The sequence below is a fragment of the Schistocerca gregaria genome, chromosome 2 (genome assembly GCF_023897955.1).
Source record: "Schistocerca gregaria isolate iqSchGreg1 chromosome 2, iqSchGreg1.2, whole genome shotgun sequence".
Lineage (NCBI taxonomy): Eukaryota > Metazoa > Arthropoda > Insecta > Orthoptera > Acrididae > Schistocerca > Schistocerca gregaria.
Genome location: NC_064921.1, coordinates 399,669,394 through 399,689,467, shown reverse-complemented (window position 1 = coordinate 399,689,467; position 20,074 = coordinate 399,669,394). Strand labels below are relative to the sequence as shown.

General features: G+C 38.2%; 1 protein-coding gene across 2 annotated transcripts in view; it reads left to right on the top strand.

Moving 5' to 3' along the window:
* LOC126322364 (uncharacterized) overlaps positions 1-20,074 on the top strand; it is a 129,969-nt gene that overhangs the window by 59,086 nt on the left and 50,809 nt on the right. For both annotated transcript variants that reach the window (XM_049994285.1, XM_049994290.1), the window contains 2 exons: positions 4,091-4,229; positions 11,738-11,868. In XM_049994285.1, coding sequence (XP_049850242.1) covers positions 4,091-4,229; positions 11,738-11,868 — 270 coding nt within the window. The remainder of the gene's footprint in view (positions 1-4,090; positions 4,230-11,737; positions 11,869-20,074) is intronic.

Below are 20,074 nucleotides of genomic sequence, written 5' to 3'. Positions count from 1 at the left end.
TGTTGCAAAGAGATACAAAATGGAACGAGTCCATAAGGACACTAATAGGGAAGGCAAGGGATTTGTAGCAGTTTTGCTTGCTTTGTCTATTCATTTGTTGTCCTCAGTGTGGACGCACTGGCTGAAAAAATAGAGGATGGACATGCACTACTGTCTACCGTAAAAGATATAGCCGACAGATGCACAATTGTTTCACAGTCCTTTACTTTAACTTATCACAAACCGCCAATAATACACAGTTATATATGGTCAGTGCATTATTGTTTAACTTTCGATAAACCTCATCAATAGGTTTCAGGCGAACATCCACATCCTGCTTCAATAGTTTCCTGTTGGACATCTATGAGCAGTAAAAACCTAACCACGAAGTTCACAGTTCTTGAAGAATATAAAGTTATGTATGGAGCAGTCACTGTCATTGTTGTAACACACGGCCTATTGGTGTAACACTTGTTTCACTATTACACTGATGCATTGTTGTTGCTCTAACCAACACAGGTTCCTTGTCTGAATCTCAGCTGTGGAATGACTGTTTCATAAGCAAAAATCGGACACTTATATGTCCTCACAACAATAGGTACTGAAACTACACATTGTTAAAAGTTAACTACAGGAATTGCAATTAAAACTTAACTCATTCGATTAACATGTTTTCAAATAGAGCCAAATAGATACTTTAAGATTACTAGTCTTTCGTCTTCCAAACGTTCATTATTAGTACAGAATTTATATTTGTTTATATATCAACAATTATTGATTTCACCCTATGATGAAAGATACTAACTAGGAATAGTCAAAATAAATTAGAAATTTAATTACATACATAAAACTAAGTATGAAATTAGATCTGGTGTTATATTCTTTAAAACTGCGGGCTATCCTTTCTCTTTTATGGAAATGCAGATATATTCACTTATGTTAATGGTAAATAGTTAAAAGTAACAAAACGAATTTAAGGAGGCAGATGTGGCAAAACAAGAGGGGAATTAAAATTTTCCCATCTTGCTTTGTCACAGATTGACTTTGGTTTAGTGAGAGAGTTTTAGAAAAGTGTAGCTTACCTACAAGGGAGACTGCATATAAAATACTTGTGCACCCATTCTTGAGTACAGCTTAAGTGCTTGGGATTCCCACCATACTAGATTGAAGGAAGACATCAAAGCAATCTAGAGCAATGCTGCTAGATTTGATATCAGTGGGTTTGATCAATGCACAGCTGTTACAGAGATGCTTTGTGAACTCAGATGGGAATCCATGGAGGGAAGATGGCATTCTTTTCACAGAACACTATTGAGATATTCATACTATTAAGATAATTTAGACAACAGGCATTTTGCAGGTAACCACGGAATAATTCTATTGCCGGAGGTCCATAGGCACAGGAAAAGAGAAATTAGGGTGCCAATGGAGGCACATAGACAGCCATTTTTCCCCCACTCCATTTGTAAGTGAAACAGGAAAGGAAATGAATAGTAGTTGTACATTGTACCCTCTGCCAAACACCACATGGTGTTTTGCAGAGTATGTTTGTAGCTATAAATGTAGATGTATGAAATCAGCATTCTATCTTGCTCTATGCATCTTGGAAAAAATTGAGTGAAATTAAATTCTTTTTCACTGTATGCTTTCTGTTTAATATATGGCATACTGAAGAAGGGGGTTGTGAAAGTAACAGTTCTAATGGTCTCCCTTTTATGACTAAATTTTTATTCTTCATTATCAGCCCAGAAACAAATTGCATTATTACTGAACTTTTCCTTGGTTTTGGTTTTTTCTAGATTTCTCATCTTCTGCTATTCCTGGAGTACCGTTCAGACTTTTGGATAAATTTACCCAGCAGATAAACAAAATCAAAACATTTATGATTTCTTTGTCCATCAGATGATGGAAACCCTGCAATAACTTGTTGAAAATAGATGTATGAGAAATATGTATTGGCCTACCACCTCTGATGAAACTAAACCACACTGCCTAGACCCATGTTTAATGTGACTCTTTTGTTCAATAATGTCTATCTCTTCTTACTTGTCATAATTATCATAGTTTTATTAGTAGATGAATTGCAACTATTTGTCAATTAGAGAAGTAATAGTGATGTCCATATTACTTCCATCAGTTACTTTGAGCGCATAAAGAATCTCAAACCTTTCGTTTCTGAACTCTGCCAACCATTAGTCCTTTAGACAGACTGTTATGCATATCTATCAATTAGCCTGAGACAATCTAATAATCTGTGTTGTCTAAGTTCTGTACAAATGATTCCTTCCATTTTTGGTGATTCAAACTAAATTTTGCAGGACAATTATCTTGTGGTGATTTTATTGTTCTCCTCTCATGACCTATTCTGCTCTTCTATGCTTATGGACAACACTCATGGAAACTGGGTGGTAATCTTTGGTTAGGTGATCCTTTTCTTCTCTGAACCTGACGAGCAGTCCTCAAAGAGGAAATCCCAAATATGAGACAGTACCCACAGTACAAGTGACATTCCTTGTGTATAATATTAGTTTGAACATGTATTATAAAGTGATGTTATTGTGATCCTCAGTCCAGAAATTTGTTAGATGCATTTCTCCACACTAGTCTAACGTGTGCAAGTCTCTTCACCTCTGCATAATTACTGCAGGTTACACCCACTTGAACCTGGTCACTACAGTCAAGCTTTGGTCTTCCTCAAGAAGACTAAACCCCTCTCCCATTCTATCCATTACCAAATTAACTAATCTTTGATGCATCTGTCCCATTAACCAGCCCCTTCTTTTAGTCAATTGACACCCATAAATTTGTTTTCTCATTTCAGTTCAGTACCTCTTCATTAGTTATCCAGTCTACCCATCTAATTGGTAGCACCACACTCTGTTTTCTGCTTCTCTGAACTCTTTATCATCCACATCTCATTTCCATAAAAGGCTATACCCTATATAAATACTTGCAGGAAAAACTTTCTAACACTTAAATTTATATCCAGTGTTAACAAATTTCTCGTTTTCAGAAACCCTTTTCTTGCTGTCTGCATTTTATGCCCTCTTTACTTCAACCGTTGCCAGTTATTTTACTGTCCAAACAGAAAAACATATCTACGATTTTTAGTTTCTAATTTCGTGTCTTATTTCCTCAGCATCACATAATTTAATTTGATTACTCTCCATTAGTCCTGTTTTACTTTTATGTTTGTCTTATAACTTCATTTCAAGGCGCTATCCATTCCATTCAGCTGATCTTCCAATATCATTTCAGTTCCTGACATAATTACGATGTTATTGGCAAACTTCAATTTTTTTTAAAATTTCTTCTCCCTGGATTTTAATTCCCTTTCCAAATTTCTCGTTGGTTTCCTGTCCTGCTTGATTAATGTACAGATTGAATAAAATGGGGATAGGTTCACTCCAGTCTGAACTACTGCAACTCTTTCATGTCTTGTTACTCATATAACAATAATCTGCTTCTTATGTAAGTTGCAGCTAGCCTCCCCCCCCCCCCCCCCCCCTCTCCCCCTTTATGTTATCCATGATAATTTCAAAGTACCAAAGAGTGTAGTCAAATCAACACTGTCCAAAACTTTCTTTTGAATTTAAAAAAAAATATAAATGTGGGTTTTACTTTTCTTCAGTCTTTATCTCCTAAGGTAAGTCATAAGGTCAGTATTGCTTTTCCTGTTTCTAGATTTATGTAGAACCCAAAGTGATCTTCTCCCAGGTTCCCGTCTACCTGTTTAATATGTAGATGAGATTCTTCGTGTGTTATTGTTTCTAGACAAATATGTTGGAAGAAGATACCAATATGGACTCTTTCAACTTCCATTATAATGCACATTATGCTGACCAAGAGATTGTATTCACCTCTTAATTTGACTCATACATATTGAGAAGAAACAAAATAAAATTTACCATTACTCCAGTGACTGTTGTAGCTATTTCATAAGATAAACCTTCTGTTAAAGCTTGTACTTTCCAGCTTTGGAGTAAGTTATGAAGTAATTTTCTAGTGTTGTTTCTGTATCTAGAGAGGGAATAGTTGTTATTAGTCAGGCAGATAGTTACTTATGTGGACTATGAATTTTTGCCTTTACAGTGAATTTTTGCCTTTACAGGAAAGTTGTTTGGAAGCATATACTAAATGTTTATCCTGAAGGAATGTCTGGGAAGGAGAGAATGGACTATATGAAGAAGAAGTCCTATGAATACCAGTCATTGCGTGATTGTTGGAAAAACATGGTGCAGAATGGACAGGTATAATTTATTACTACTACGTGCATATGACAGTATAATTTTATTTATTAATAATATTTTTATTTTCTGACATCCTCCACTGCTTATTATGGGTATGGACTATCTTACAATACTTACCTCACACGTCTAATTTTTACATACTTAGTAATCATAAAATCAATTTATGACATTAAAGGAAGATAGGAATAGGTTGTATGTGTAATGACTGTACATAGGAAAAGTGAGGGGGGGGGGGGGGCATTTGGATTTTACGTGAGCAAAAGAACAAGCTGAGTTTCAAGAGAGAAGGAGTAGCAATTAGTGTTAATGGAAAATGCCAGTACTGCCACCCTTTTGATGACAAAATTTTTCTACAGTGCTGATAAACTTCAACAATGAATGGAAGGAAAAAATACGCAAGTTTCAAATAAATTATAAGACTGAGATAATCAATAGTCAAATTTTAGAAAGAAAATTATGTAGTTAATGGCGAATTCATAGAACAATTTGCCTTTTTTTAATGTAGGGCAGTTGGAAACAATCAGTAGACTGACAATAAAATAAATAAAATTAGTGAAAATGACAGGGAACGGTAAGCAAAATAGAGATTTTTTAAACTAAAGTTCTGCTGTATCTGCAACAAAAAGTTTATTTTGCTCTGTAGATGCTGACAGTTAAGAGATTGTTATAGGCTACACCATGCCATGATCACTTGAGTGCCTCCAAACTACTATGGTAACACACTGTCAACATTTTTACTATGCTGCACACAAGGGGAGTGAATGGATGAATCTTAAAACTTCAATTGACTTAATGTAAAGAAAATGAAATGGATTTAAGTGGGACATTGAGCTCAGCCAGTGGTTGGCAGATGAACCAGAGAAGTTCTTAATTGGATTGCAAGAGGTAATAAAAGGCCAAGATGATGTGCGCTTGTGGAAGGGAGTAGATTACATTAACATGAATACATCTAACTGAAACTGTAAGAATAGAAAATGTGGAGGGAGTCATTATCCAGCAGTTGGTTTTTAAAATATATGTAATCAGCTATATGACACCAACTGATGGAAAAATTCCTTCATTAGTAATGGGGACAGCCAATTTTCTTTTGGTGTGAAGCAGTATATATACACTCCTGGAAATTGAAATAAGAACACCGTGAATTCATTGTCCCAGGAAGGGGAAACTTTATTGTCACATTCCTGGGGTCAGATACATCACATGATCACACTGACAGAACCACAGGCACATAGACACAGGCAACAGAGCATGCACAATGTCGGCACTAGTACAGTGTATATCCACCTTTCGCAGCAATGCAGGCTGCTATTCTCCCATGGAGACGATCGTAGAGATGCTGGATGTAGTCCTGTGGGACGGCTTGCCATGCCATTTCCACCTGGCGCCTCAGTTGGACCAGCGTTCGTGCTGGACGTGCAGACCGTGTGAGACGACGCTTCATCCAGTCCCAAACATGCTCAATGGGGGACAGATCCGGAGATCTTGCTGGCCAGGGTAGTTGACTTACACCTTCTAGAGCACGTTGGGTGGCACGGGATACATGCGGACGTGCATTGTCCTGTTGGAACAGCAAGTTACCTTGCCCGTCTAGGAATGGTAGAACGATGGGTTCGATGACGGTTTGGATGTACTGTGCACTATTCAGTGTCCCCTCGACGATCACCAGAGGTGTACGGCCAGTGTAGGAGATCGCTCCCCACACCATGATGCCGGATGTTGGCCCTGTGTGCCTCGGTCGTATGCAGTCCTGATTGTGGCACTCACCTGCACGGCGCCAAACACGCATACGACCATCATTGGCACCAAGGCAGAAGCGACTCTCATCGCTGAAGACGACACGTCTCCATTCGTCCCTCCATTCACGCCTGTCGCGACACCACTGGAGGCGGGCTGCACGATGTTGGGGCGTGAGCGGAAGACGGCCTAACGGTGTGCGGGACAGTAGCCCAGCTTCATGGAGACGGTTGCGAATGGTCCTCGCAGATACCCCAGGAGCAACAGTGTCCCTAATTTGCTGGGAAGTGGCGGTGCGGTCCCCTACGGCACTGCGTAGGATCCTACGGTCTTGGTGTGCATCCGTGCATCGCTGCGGTCCGGTCCCAGGTCGACGGGCACGTGCACCTTCTGCCGACCACTGGCGACAACAACGATGTACTGTGGAGACCTCACGCCCCACGTGTTTAGCAATTCGGCGGTACGTCCACCCGGCCTGCCGCATGGCCACTATACGCCCTCGCTCAAAGTCCGTCAACTGCACATACGGTTCACGTCCACGCTGTCGCGGCATGCTACCAGTGTTAAAGACTGCGATGGAGCTCCGTATGCCACGGCAAACTGGCTGACACTGACGGCGGCGGTGCACAAATGCTGCGCAGCTAGCGCCATTCGCCGACCAACACCGCGGTTCCTGGTGTGTCCGCTGTGCCGTGCGTGTGATCATTGCTTGTACAGCCCTCTCACAGTGTCCGGAGCAAGTGTGGTGGGTCTGACACACTGGTGTCAATGTGTTCTTTTTTCCATTTCCAGGAGTGTAATTTCATAGTCTGCGAAATGGGGCCATTTGGACCTGCTGAGGAGACTGATGATCTCTGTATCAGACTAGATTAGAAGAGTCAGTGTTTTGATCACACACCTCTTTCTTTCTTTCTTTTTTTATTTAGTGTATAGTACTACACATGAAGTACAGTCAAAAATATGTAGAAGATACATAGACACACAAATACAGGTAATACATTAAAAACTGGTGTTATATTCTAATGTTCAGTCAGCTTATCTTGTCAAGGCATGATATTGTGGCCATGAAAGTGATTTGTATCACACGGGTAAGCTCTCAGTGTATACTCCTCGACAATGTGCCAGATGGTCTGCTTCAGTGCTCCAGTCTCAGCTTGGGATGAGCTGCCTTACCCCATTTGCGCAGGTTGTATGCACACACTCCACTTCCTAGTTGAATGTGATTTATGTTCTTCCAGTGATACTGTGGAAGTTCAAAGACCTTGGAGAGAGCCCGTGAGAGATCACACTTCAAATGGAGTATTTGTAGTCCAGATTTCATGCCATTTGCTGTCAACATTGAAGTTGCTATCAGCAAGCTGCTGAGAGTCAGTCTCAGAAGTAGATTTCTGGAAGTTGGTTTGTTCTCAACCTAGGAATATTTTCAGGGTTGGGAAGTTGAAGATTATTCATTATTTTAGAATATTCTTTCAATGGGGTTCATGCCTTCTTAGCAAGGAGGAACTATGTGGCTGAGTGTTGGAAGCTAGCATAAGGGAACAGTTATTAAACAAATGGAAATTATTCTCATTGCTTTACTGAGCTGAGTGTCAATCTTATTTATGTGAGGACTCTTCAACAAGCACAATATTCAGCTGCAGAAAACACTAAACTGACTGCCAAAGTTTAAAGTGTATCTGCTGTTGCTTCCCAGCTAGTACAGCAGAGTTTTTGGATAAGGCTGTTTCGTATGCTTAATTTCCAAGATACTTCCTGAAAGACAGCATCTTGTCAGCAGTCAGTCATTCCAAGATAATTTCAGTGACTCTGGTAAGAAAGCACTGTGTCATTTATATTGACCATCAGTTTATAACATGCTACTTCATTGTTTAAGTAGAAACTGATGATTTCAGTTTTAGAGAGATGGATTATGAGTCTCCACATGGTGACATATTTACATATTTTGTTTAGATTGTAATTTAGAGTGCTTTCATCACTCTTTGTGTTGAACTAAGAGTCCTAGATCGTCACCATATCCAAACTTCTTTGTGCTGGTTTCAGATATGTCAGAAATATAAAGGTTGAAAAGAATAGAGGGATAATACCGACCCTCCAGGTAGTCCATTATTTTCCTTCTTTGCTTATGAGATTACACTGCACTATTCATAAGTGCCAGTCTGATGAGAGCATTTTATTGATTAGTCTCTATATGGTTTGGCAGGGGATGACTGTGATCAGCTTATATAAGAGCCCTTCTTTCCACACTGTATTGTTAGCAACAGTCAAGTCCATGAAGACTTCTGTTGTTTCTGAAATCCAGCTTTTTTATGTGTAGTTAGGCTTAGAATTTGGTCTGTGCAGTTTCTGTTTGGGATGAAACCTGCTTGTTTCCCAGGATTCTTGTGGTTACACTGTCTAATAGAGGTCTGTCCACAAGTTTGTCGCAACAACTAAAAAGTGCTATTGGATGATAAATTTCTACTCTATTTGAGGGAGTTTTTGGTTTCAGGGTAGCAATAGTTTTAGTAATTTGAGTGCATCCCATCAAAACCATATTACTTGTCTGTCTTTACATCCTGAAAAGCTGTTTGTAGTTTCTTCAGTGTGAAGTCCTGAGAGAATTGTGTACCGGCAGATGTTATTTGTCAAATGCTATGAATTTCCTTTTTTATTTTTCTTGTATGTTTTTTGTCTCATGGGGCTTTCAAGGGTGAAACATTTCTGTTTGCTATTTGGTCTGATGTCACTGAGTAATCTGCATGAATTGTTGGGCCACTTTCACCGAACTTCTTCACCATTCTCCAGGACTGTCAACTTGGTTTCTTAAAATCCAACTCAGTTGTTGTTTTGATCTCCTCCTCTCTTCTTGATTCATTCAGTTTTTGCGTCAGTTCATGAGCTAGACCAGGATTTCGCCATCCACGGTATATGACACAAAAAATACTTCGAATTCATAACTCTGCTCCGATATATGTTCGTTTTGGTAGCCAGTTGGTATAAATTTCTTTGCAGACAAGATTACAGCACTAACAAATCATTCATAATTTTCAGATGAAGCTGGTATCCAGCTGATAGCTTTATCAAGTCCTTTGGAGAATGTTTGCCAGTTTCCACATTCGAAATTTCATTTTTATTTAGAAACGGATCGAATAACCAAAATCTTAAACTTCACTTCGTAAATGACTGGCTGTTTGGAAAGTCATGTAGAAGTATTCTGCACATATTTACAGGCTGGTTTTGAGAATTTTGTGATAAGAAGTAAAGACCTGGGTTGTAATCTCTGCTCCATGCAGCAGACCTGAATGTACCCTTATCTGCAAGTACAATAACATTCTGATCATGGGTGGTAGCTTTTCACATTGCACGATACCTGTTAAAATTGTCTGTACAAGTGGCAGGGTGAGGGGAGTGTGGTGGTAGGTATTCAGGTGGTGGTAGGTATTCAGGTGGCCACTGAACTTTGGTTGGCTTATGTGTATGCTTCTTTATTAAAACTGATAAGTTTCTGGTTTAGCAACCATACGCAAATATCACAAATACAGCAGTGACTTGTAAGCACATCATCAGTACAGTCATGTACTGACTACACACCTTTGTATTGGTGCAGTAGTTGTTAGATTTGATGATGGCTGCAAAGCCAAAACCAGTATCAGTTTAATAAAGAAGCATGTGACCAAGATGTAGACTTTTATAATCTAATGTTATAGTGTGTAGTGTTCGGTGAGAAAAAACTATATACCATAGCTAATCTCATTTCAGTAAGTTGTCCTAGTATGGTTGCATGGTATTTTTAACTAGCTAAGATACCATCAGAAAATACACGTTTTTTTGTGTGTTCCAGTTTAATGTCTGCTTGATCTATTACTGCATTTTAGGTGTGAGAACTACAATTGTAACACATAATTAAGGAAAATGTATGTTGTAGAACTGTGTTGGTGTTGTTTTTTTTCCCTTCAAGGAGTGATTCTAAAGTTGGTAGGGTAGGTGGGAGTGATTTACATTTATCGCCTGGCAATTTATGTCGCTTGCTGAGGTATGCAGTTGCACCACTCTGTACGAAATAGAAGCTTCTAAGTTGATGCAATCGACAAGTACCAGGGGCAGGGGGGAGGGGGAGGAGATGAAAAGCAAACAGATGGTAGTTGATCCTATTATCATGACAAATTGAAAAGTTTAGAGTGTCATATTACAAGGATATCATTAGAGCTTGAACAAGCCATCAATATGACAGTCAAGTGCAGGATGGCACAAGGTGCCCAATATAAGCTCAGTTGAACTAATATTTATAGCCATCTGTGAAGTCATGCAAGCACTGGCTTTTACATGGCTGTTGTATGATATAGGTAAAATAACTGCCTCTGGTGTTAAGTGCTGTAGGCAATTACATTTTAATTAGAGGAACTTCCACCAAGTATTATGAATTGTGACAATGAATAGATAAGCCACAGTACATCAGAGCATCAATTCAACAACTGAGTAGCAGTTACACAATCCAGCACTACTACTTTCTTAGAGGTTCTAGAGCTACTGCCTCACTTGTGTATCTATGCACGCTTGACATCGTAGAGTACTCTTCAGATAATTCATGAAAGTATTTGTGTATAGGGAGGGTGTTTAGAGGATAAGTGGGCCTCTGATATATCTGACTTTTTCTCAAACCAATGAATATTACAGAAACCTACTTCCTGACAATGTATCCCGTACAGTGCACGTGACTTGTGCCTTCCCATTTGCCAGGTTCTCTCTGTTTGTGTCGGAAATGTTTGAGGAAGAATCCACAGTCATGTGAACGCTTCCATCGTATCCACCTTCCCCTGCCCTCCTCCCCTCCCATTGGAGACAACACAGCGTCGTGTGGAGACTCCTAACGAAAGCTAGCCCATGTGTGCTGGTAACAAAGACTTTACAATAAATGCACCAAGGAAATCTAATATGCTTTTGGCAGTGGTGGAGCCTGAAGATGGCGCTAATGTGCCGCTGAAACTAGTCCTGTGAGACAATAAAGACATTCTCAAGATACAACAGTGGTGGTACTTTTTCTCATACATGATCCCATTTGAGTTCCCGAAGCATCTCCATAACACTGGTATGTTGTTCAAGCCTACTGATAACAAATCTAGCAGCTCACTTCTGAATTGCTTCAATGTCTTCCTTTAATCTGCCCTGATGTGGATCCCAAACACTCAATCAGTACTCAAGATTAGGTCAGACTAGCATCCTGTATGTTGTCTTCTTTACAGGTGAACGCTACTTTCCCAAAACTCTCACAATAAACTGTACATCTTCTCTGCCATAATTTCTTACATGCATGTTCCGTTTCATATTGCTTTGTAGTATTACACCCAGATATTTAAAGAACGCGACTGTTTGAAGCAGGACACTACTAATGCTATGGCCGAACATTGAGTTTGTTTTTCTTGTTCATCCATGTTAACTTACATTTTTCTAAATTTAGAACCAGCTTTCATTCATCATACCAACTAGAAATTTTGTCTAAATAGTCTTGTAGTATCCTACAGTTACTAAACTTCGACACCTTCCTGAACACTACAGTGTCATCAACAGACAACTGCAGCTCTCTGCCCACCCAGTTCACCAGATCATTTATGTACAGAAAACATAATAGTGCTCCTATTACATTTTTAATTCTTTGCTACAGAGTTTTTCATTAATGTTACCCTGTCAAGAAAAATATTGGAACATTTCAGAAGATATATAATGTAAAACATAGAATTACTGTTGATATTGGTAAAATTTTTAAAAATGTTCCTAATGACACTGAACTGGTGTTACAGGTAACCGATGAACTGGCTTACGTTACGAGTATGGTTCGTAAGGATGTGCTTAGGACTGACCGACATCACAAATTTTATGCTGGTAGTGATGATAATCAGAATATTGCCTCATTATTTAATATACTAACAACGTAAGCATTACTGTGAAAATTATATAATTTGCTAAGTTCTAAGTTGTCATATTGGTTTATGTACAACAAAATAATGTTTACCATATACTAATATGCTTGAATTTTTTAATGTGTTGCTAATGTGCTTCTCACAAAATATAACCATGTCAGTTTTTTCTCCAACTAATAATACAGGGTGTCCAACTCAAACCTCCCTGATTTCAAGGACCCAGGAGAGAAAAACGACAGTAGATAAAACAAAGAAAAATACACCGCATTGTAGAGCATCTCAAAGAATTTATATTCCCACGTCAGAAGTGCCATGTATCGTCGTCAGACTACAGAATGGTCTCATGAAGTGAAAATGGTGGCTCCACAGCAGCGCGCACTACCAGTAGTGTGGTTTGCAGAAACAAAATCGTCGATTACTGTGCAAAGAAATTATCGTCATGTGTGTGAATGTGATCCACTTGATGTGAAAACAATTAAGGAATGGTATAGGAAATTTCTGGCAACAGGAAGTGTTCCGAAATATTCTGGCGGTGCACGTTATGGAGTTTCAGAAGAGACAGTGGAGGACATCAGACAAATGTTTCTCAGAAGGCCGCATAAGTCAATTCGTCAAGCATCTAGGCAACTTGATGTACCTCGATCAACATTGCATCAGGTAGTTCACCAGCATCTTCATGTGTGTGCTTACAAAGTGCAAATTCTACAACATTCAATGCCAAACGACAAACCAGACCAACAACAATTTGCTGCGGATATGCTGCAGCATATTGATATGGATGCCTGGAAAGATGTTTGTTCTCAGATGAGGCAACCTTTCATCTATCAGGAAGGGTTAATAGACAGAATGTTTGGATTTGGGGTTCACCAAATCCGCACATTGTCATTAAAGATGTTTGTGATAGCCCTTAAACTAAACATCTGGTGCGGGTAACGCACGACAGGATTGTTGGACCGTTCTTCTTTGCAAAACAAACAGTTAATGGGTCAGTGTATCTGGACATGTTGGAGCAGTTTCTGTACCCTCAGATACAAGACTTGCAACCCAACATCATTTTTCGACAAGTTGGAGCTACACCGCATTGGTCAACGGCTGTTCACAAGTTACTGGATAGGAAATTCCCCAATAGTTGGATCGGACACGGAGGACCCATTGCCTGGCCATCGCGTTCACCCGACATTACGCTGCTTGATTTGTTCATGGGGGGATTCATGAAGAACTGCATGTATGCGACCAAAGTGGACAATATTCCTACATTGCAATGTCATATCACTAATGCGATTGCAACAATAACAGAGGCAATGTTACAAAGAACTTAGCAAGAAATTGAATATAGAGTCGATATTCTTCGAGCTACAAATGCTTCACATGTAGAGGTATAATGATGATAAATAAATAAATTCTTTGAGATGCTCTACAGTGTGGTGCATTTTTCATTGTCATGTCTACTGTGTCTTTTTTCCTGGGTCTTTGAAATCAGGGGGTTTTGAATGGGACACCTTGTACTACAAGGATATTGCATGTTTTTAATTTCCCAAGAAGCTAACTCCTTCATTATCATCCAGTTATCTCCGAATGTAAAGAAACCAGACTGATACAGTATGGTTAAAATATTGTCACTTTTAAATATTCCACACCACTCAATTTTCTTACAATTCCATAAATATTAATTAATATTTTGTGGTTCAATGGTCAAATGCAAGACTTTTAACTGGATTCTGCTTTGGCCATGAAGTGTCCCTAATCTACTCCAGTTATCCATCTAGAGAAAAAGGGAACATACAATTTACTGTGGAATCTGAATCAAGTCATTCCTGGTGACTCCTCACACAATTGAGAGTTGAAGGTTAGATTAAAGGCAGACTGAAAATTTCCGTAGTCTGGGCAGGTTTTGGTCTGATGATAACCTGGTTTCCGGTCAAGTGCTTTACCACTAGACCACCATGTCTGACAATTATGTGAATTATTCGGCATTAAAGAGAAGGAAAATTTTATAATGAAAAGGCAGTAAGGAACATCATATGTCCTGAACATCCGGGAAAAGTCATAAGTACAATAAGTGGGTAAACATTTTAAATTAATGAACTGCACTCAACCTTTGTATGAAATGCCTAGCCAACTGACAAAACCTGTCAGAATTTTACAAAATTATCTCCTGAGAGCTCTTCTACAGTAATTTTTTTGATGTAGATCCTTTTATTGGAATATATAACATAAATGTGTGCTTTATGTAGACACTTTTGTCTGATTTAGCCACAGAGTGACTTGTTTTAGGAGAGAAGGTGCACACAATATATTCATGTTCAGAATGTTTGTTTATAGTTTCACATGTCCAGGAGAACCAAAGTTGTCCAGTCTGTCACATATAAAGTTGAGTTACTTGCTATTCCTTGTTGTGTATATTTTGATCACTATAAAGGATTTCCTCTCCGTTTAGTGCTTGTATAAAACCAGAAAAAAATATTTATGTATTGAGATCCTGTAACTCGTATGGAGCATTCTTTCATTTAAGGGGAGACGGAACGATTCATCTCCTCCATGTTAATTTTAGCAAATAGAAGGAAATTTTTTTTCTAAAACCATTAAACATATTGCTCTGAAATTTGGCTACATGTTCAGTGAATATTTCTCTACAAAAGTTACAATGACATGTTAAGAAATATTTATTGGTTTTTGTTTTACAATTTTTTCAAACAGATGCTTATTTTTTTCTCTAAAATTTTGCACTTTTTCTTCTATATCTCTTGAATTGTACAATATTTTTTACAATTTGTTCAAAAAATGAAGGAAAAGTAATAAACAATATTGTGTATAAATTTCTTTGAGTTTCTGTTAGCAGTTTTTGAGAAAATGTTCCTCAAAGATAAAAATTTTATAGTTACGGGAAATGGCTTCCAAAGTTTTTTAAGGGGGATAGGATGTCAAGTGGGCCGGCTTGGAGCAGGAGAGACACCACAGGACATTTTAATTTCCACTGTCTATACTTTTACAAGTAAATTCAGAAAACTTTGGCAGCATGACAAGGAAGGAGTCAGGATTCACACTTGTAGCAGTGGAAGTGCAAAAACATAACAACAAATTTTTTTTTAGATATGAAATTTCATCATTTTTTCACTTACTGTTGGCTGCATTTGTTGCTATAGGTACACTTTTCTTCACAAGTAAGAGAGATTCTTTGATGAATTTTGCACAGCATACAAACCATACTTACAGGTATATGAAACTCTAGAATTTTCCAAATCTATTAAAAACTGTGGTAAAAATTGAGATAATTAACTACAAAATTAGATTTTTTCTAAACATAAAGTTTAAAATCTAACAGCTCATTCATTTTTTCATAAATTAAATAGATTCTAGAGTTTGACACCTATAAGTATGGTTTGTATGCTGTGCAAAATTCATCGAACAGTCTCTCTTACTTATGAAGAAAAGTGTATCTATAGCAACAAATGCAGCCAATAGTAAGTAAAAAATGATGAAATTTCACATGTAAAAAAAAAATTATTTTGTTATGTTTTTGAACTTCTGCTGCTACAAGTGTGAATCCTGAATCCTTCCTGGTCATGCTGACAAAGTTTTATGAATTTACTTGTAAAAGTATAGACAGTGGAAATTAAAATGTCCTGTTGTGGTGCCTCTCCTGCTCCAAGTCGGCCCATTTGACGTCCTACCCCCCCCCCCCCCCCCCCCTAATACATTTCTGCCCCATATGATGGATTATCACCATCCTCTTCTTTCTCCAGTGTTAGTTTCCTTTTCACTGGTCTTTCCTTTCCTTTTGCTGCATGTTGTAGGCTTTTGTCTCTTCTTCCTGCACCTCTTAGTCTTTCTTCATCAATTAGGCACATTGTGGAAATGGTGTTATGTCCTGGTTGGAAGCCTAAACGTTTCAGCACATCACATTTAATAATGTTTCCTTCATTGCATGTTGTCGCTGCATCATACACTCCAAAGTGCAACATTTTTATCTGTACAAACATTCTTTTGGGAATCCTAATCCAAATTAAATTACTTACACTTTCATTTGGATTTTGTGTTTTCCCATGTAAACACATTTCAATAAACTTGGCTGTGATAAATCTCTGAATATGGGCTTAATTACATCAATTACAGCATTTGGCAAACTGTTTTTATGGGCATATTCCTTTCCTGATTGGTACTTACACCATGAGACATCACCTGTGGGGCACAGTGCATATTGTATGTGCTCATTTGTTGATGCAGTATGAAAAAATAATGCACATACTGCTCTCTTCATATGCTCAATGCTTCTTGTATTTTGCCTAATTGCACACCCACAATACCTCTGCAATCTACCAATTGCTTCATCTGTCAATCTTTCTCTTCCTCAGAGATCTTACCATCACTAAGCTTTTGGGATCCTAATGTGTGCTTTAGTTTGTGCATGCAAGCCCCCATGCGCTTCTGCACATGTCCAATGCACTCCTGTTGTTTAATGTGAATATGATTTCCATAATGATTGAATTCCTCTACAGCTTTGTATCCCTTAGAATCACCATCTGTTAGATAGTGTATCATGCATTATACCACTCCTGTGATCTGGAAAAAAATTGCTTTGACTCCCTCTACTAGTATTGCTCCACTTGTGCTCTGAAAATTTGTTTCACAACTTTTACTGTGTTCGTCCTTGGTATTGACCATACATCTACAATATTTTGAGAGAACAGCAACATCAATTACTTTACGACTGTCTCCACTGGTAGCTGACACAACTCCATTTAGAAATTTATGACCTCTACGTTGCTGTGATCCATCTAAAGCAACAGTTAAATCTCTACAATTCTCATTATCTGTCACAGCTTCTTCAACTGCTTTCTTCATTGTTGCTTGAGCAATATCTTCAGCAGAAGATCCCTCCAATTCATTATAAAATCCAAATTTGGTTGGTGGTTTTGGCAAGTTCGTAATTCCACATAACATTGTCCCTGCAGCACTGCCCTTGCCAATGCAACACAGGCCAATACACTAGCCTAACATTTATAGCATACACCTTCTTTCCACTATTACCACTACAAGGAATACTGTTAGAATTAGAAAACGAAATTTCTGCAGCACATTTGTTACACTTCAGTAACATTTTAAATGCCAAACCAATCTGTAAAGTTATTTCAAATTCCAGTCCTCTTTCTTTGCAAACTTGGCATAATACATCATGTTTCAAAATATTAGAGAGCAGGGAAATGTTAATTATTTCATTCACATCATTACTGACACTTTCATAGTTTTCAAATTTTTCTCTGCTTTCACAAAGTTTCTTGCTGGGAGAAGTTCTATCACATTCATTTGGAGTAGTCGGTGAAGCAGTCTGAGCAGCATCTCCCTTCAAAACAACGAAAGATTTCTTCTTCCACTCATTGTGCCTTTTCTTAAACACTCGATTGCTGAACCGGGGCATACTGAAATCCACAAACCAAATACATAAAACAGGTATGAGCAAAACTTGTCAAATGTGCAAATTGAACAGCTAAACAACACAAAACAAACTCAACAAGTCAACACCCATGGTATGGTGTTTATGTTCACTGATGTGAACAGTCACTTGTCACAGAGATAAAGCCGTACAACATTGGAAAACAAAACACTGTCTAATTCCTCAAAGATACCCTGCTTGCAGCCAGTGAGCGGTGCTGTCAGAGGTGACACACCAAGTCGCTACAACCATTTACGTAGAGCGCCAACTTTGCAGTGATAAAAAACACACTTAGGATTAAGTTAGAAGGGTGAAACTTGTTTTATTCAGAAAACTCCAAATAATTTTATAATGAAAAAAATGTTAATCTTGTCATTTTCATTGTTCCAGCTCCCCTTAACATAAAAAACTGCTGTTATAACTTTATTGACACCGTCATACCTAGAGCAGCATCTGCTTTTAGATCTTATCTTATTCAGTTCCTATTTTAGTTCTTTGTGTTCTGACCCATTTTACTTCACTTGGTTCTGATAAGTGTATATGAATAAGATACTGGAAAATCTTTTGTGAAGTATAAAAACAGTGGAAGGAGTTAAGAGAACCACTTTCCATATAATTGAGGCATTAATTGACAAGAGATTGAGATTATCAGTAATCGTTGGGCAGTGATCTTCCTTAGAGTTAACAGACAACAAACGACGTGAAATCTTGAAATTATTACGTCATAAATGGTGGGCACCATGTGGTTCCCAAGTTGTGCAGCGACAGTAACCAGTTACCACTTCCACATTGCCAACAGTAATTGAAGAAACCAGTGGGAACAACCTTCACATGTGATTGAATTTGTTCTCTTTTTTTGTCTTGGCTCTTAAGGCAGTTTCTGTTAGGACGACTGGGCCTTGGTTTTGATGTCATATCTGTTTACACATTTTGTCACCTGTTAAAACCTTTTTTAGATGTTCTGGATCATTGTTGGCTTCATTCAGCAATTTCTGAGTGATGTCTATGTGGCATTGTTTTTGGTCAGAAATCAAAAATTTTGGAACAAACTTCACAGCTACACATTTCTTGCCCAAAACACCCGGAAAAAAAAATGCTTGGCATAAGCCAAAGTATATGCCAACATCAGCAACCTCTCTGATGGTTGATTTGGTGAATTCCCAGAACCATTTTCTTTACCACTTCCACATTGCCAACAGTAATTGATGTGCCAGGGTGTCCAGGTTAGTCATTGTCTTCAGTGACTTTGTGACCCTCTTTGAAACTTTATACCTCTCATAAACACATTTGTTACTCACAGTAGATTGCCCAAAAGTCATAGTCAACATTTCAAATGTGGTGCTGCTCTTTATATGTCATTTTTCAAACAAAATTTGATGCAGATTCTTTGTTCCACCTTTTTCAAAAGTAAAAATTCGCTGAACACTTGAAAACAGGTATAACCTTTCCAACCGTCAACCGTCAACAGTAAACTAGATATTCAAAGCAGCTGAAAATACATATCTACATCAGGAACAAGTGCATCAACAAGATTTTAAAAAAATTTGAAAATTGGATTTATGAACCCTGTGAAATTAAAAAAAATCCCATTACTTTTTGATCACACCTTGTATATGTGTGTTCATCTCCATGCATGCATGCACACACGCATGCATGCATGCATGCATGCATGCATGCATGCATTTTTTAGTCTGTTAGTTCTGAGGAAGAATTTTTCCCAACACCTTAATGATGATCTCGGTCTTCTTTATGTGCTGTCATTGCGTTGCTGAGTTGTTAACTTAACTGCTTCAGTTATTTATATTGCACTTGTGACTTTCCAATATTCTGTAACAGGTCAGTCATATTAATAATTTAGGAAGTTATTATATGCTACCTCCTTTGTTTTAACACTCATTAGTGAGCATATATTTGTTACTAATATTTAAAATGGTATCTTCCAGCATAATTTTCACAGCTCAAATGTATAACAGCTAAAAGAACTTAAAGAGCAAGAATTCATCAATACAGAGTTATTCACAGTTGTTGATTATAGTGGTTACTAGTGGATTCTACACTAAAAACTAAACTGAAGGTGTCATTACAACTTATTGCTGGAAACCTCTGTGAAATATGGTAATGTTGTTGGTACTGTGTGTACTAATACAGCACATTGCTGCAGTGCACTGTCATAGACTGTAAGCACTCAGTCATTTAGATGCTATGGTTGACATAAAACAATGGAGTATAAAAACGATCAATTGACCAATATGGTTTTGATTTATGGTCAAGAACATCAGGATTCTGCTGCTGCTGCTCATGTGTGTGCCACATGTTTTTTTGACAGAACATTTCTCACTAGCTTGTCGTTTGAAAGAGACAGGTGACTTTACATCTGTGATCATCAATGCTCATAAGTTGCAATGTCGCAGGACAGTTTCAGTGGCTGGCACAGTTCCGTATTCTATGGGATGCTCACCAAGTGCAAGTACTCTGAGATTAGCTGCACACCAACTGTCATGGTGGTTTGTGTGGAGTGCAGTATGTGAACAATTACTGTATCCCTTCCATGTACAGCCTCTGCAGAAACTGAAGTCAGATTTTAATTTTCAATGCCGTAGAGCATTCTGAACCAACAAGCCACAGCTCAACAATTCCTCAGTAGAGTACAGGCAATAGACTAAGAAACATTTATCATAAGTGGGATTTTCAGTCAATGCAATTGCTGTGTTTAGCTTGGCAAAACTCCACACTTCATCTTAAAGGTTGCCTACATGGACCATTTGAACTGTCTGGATGTCAGACTG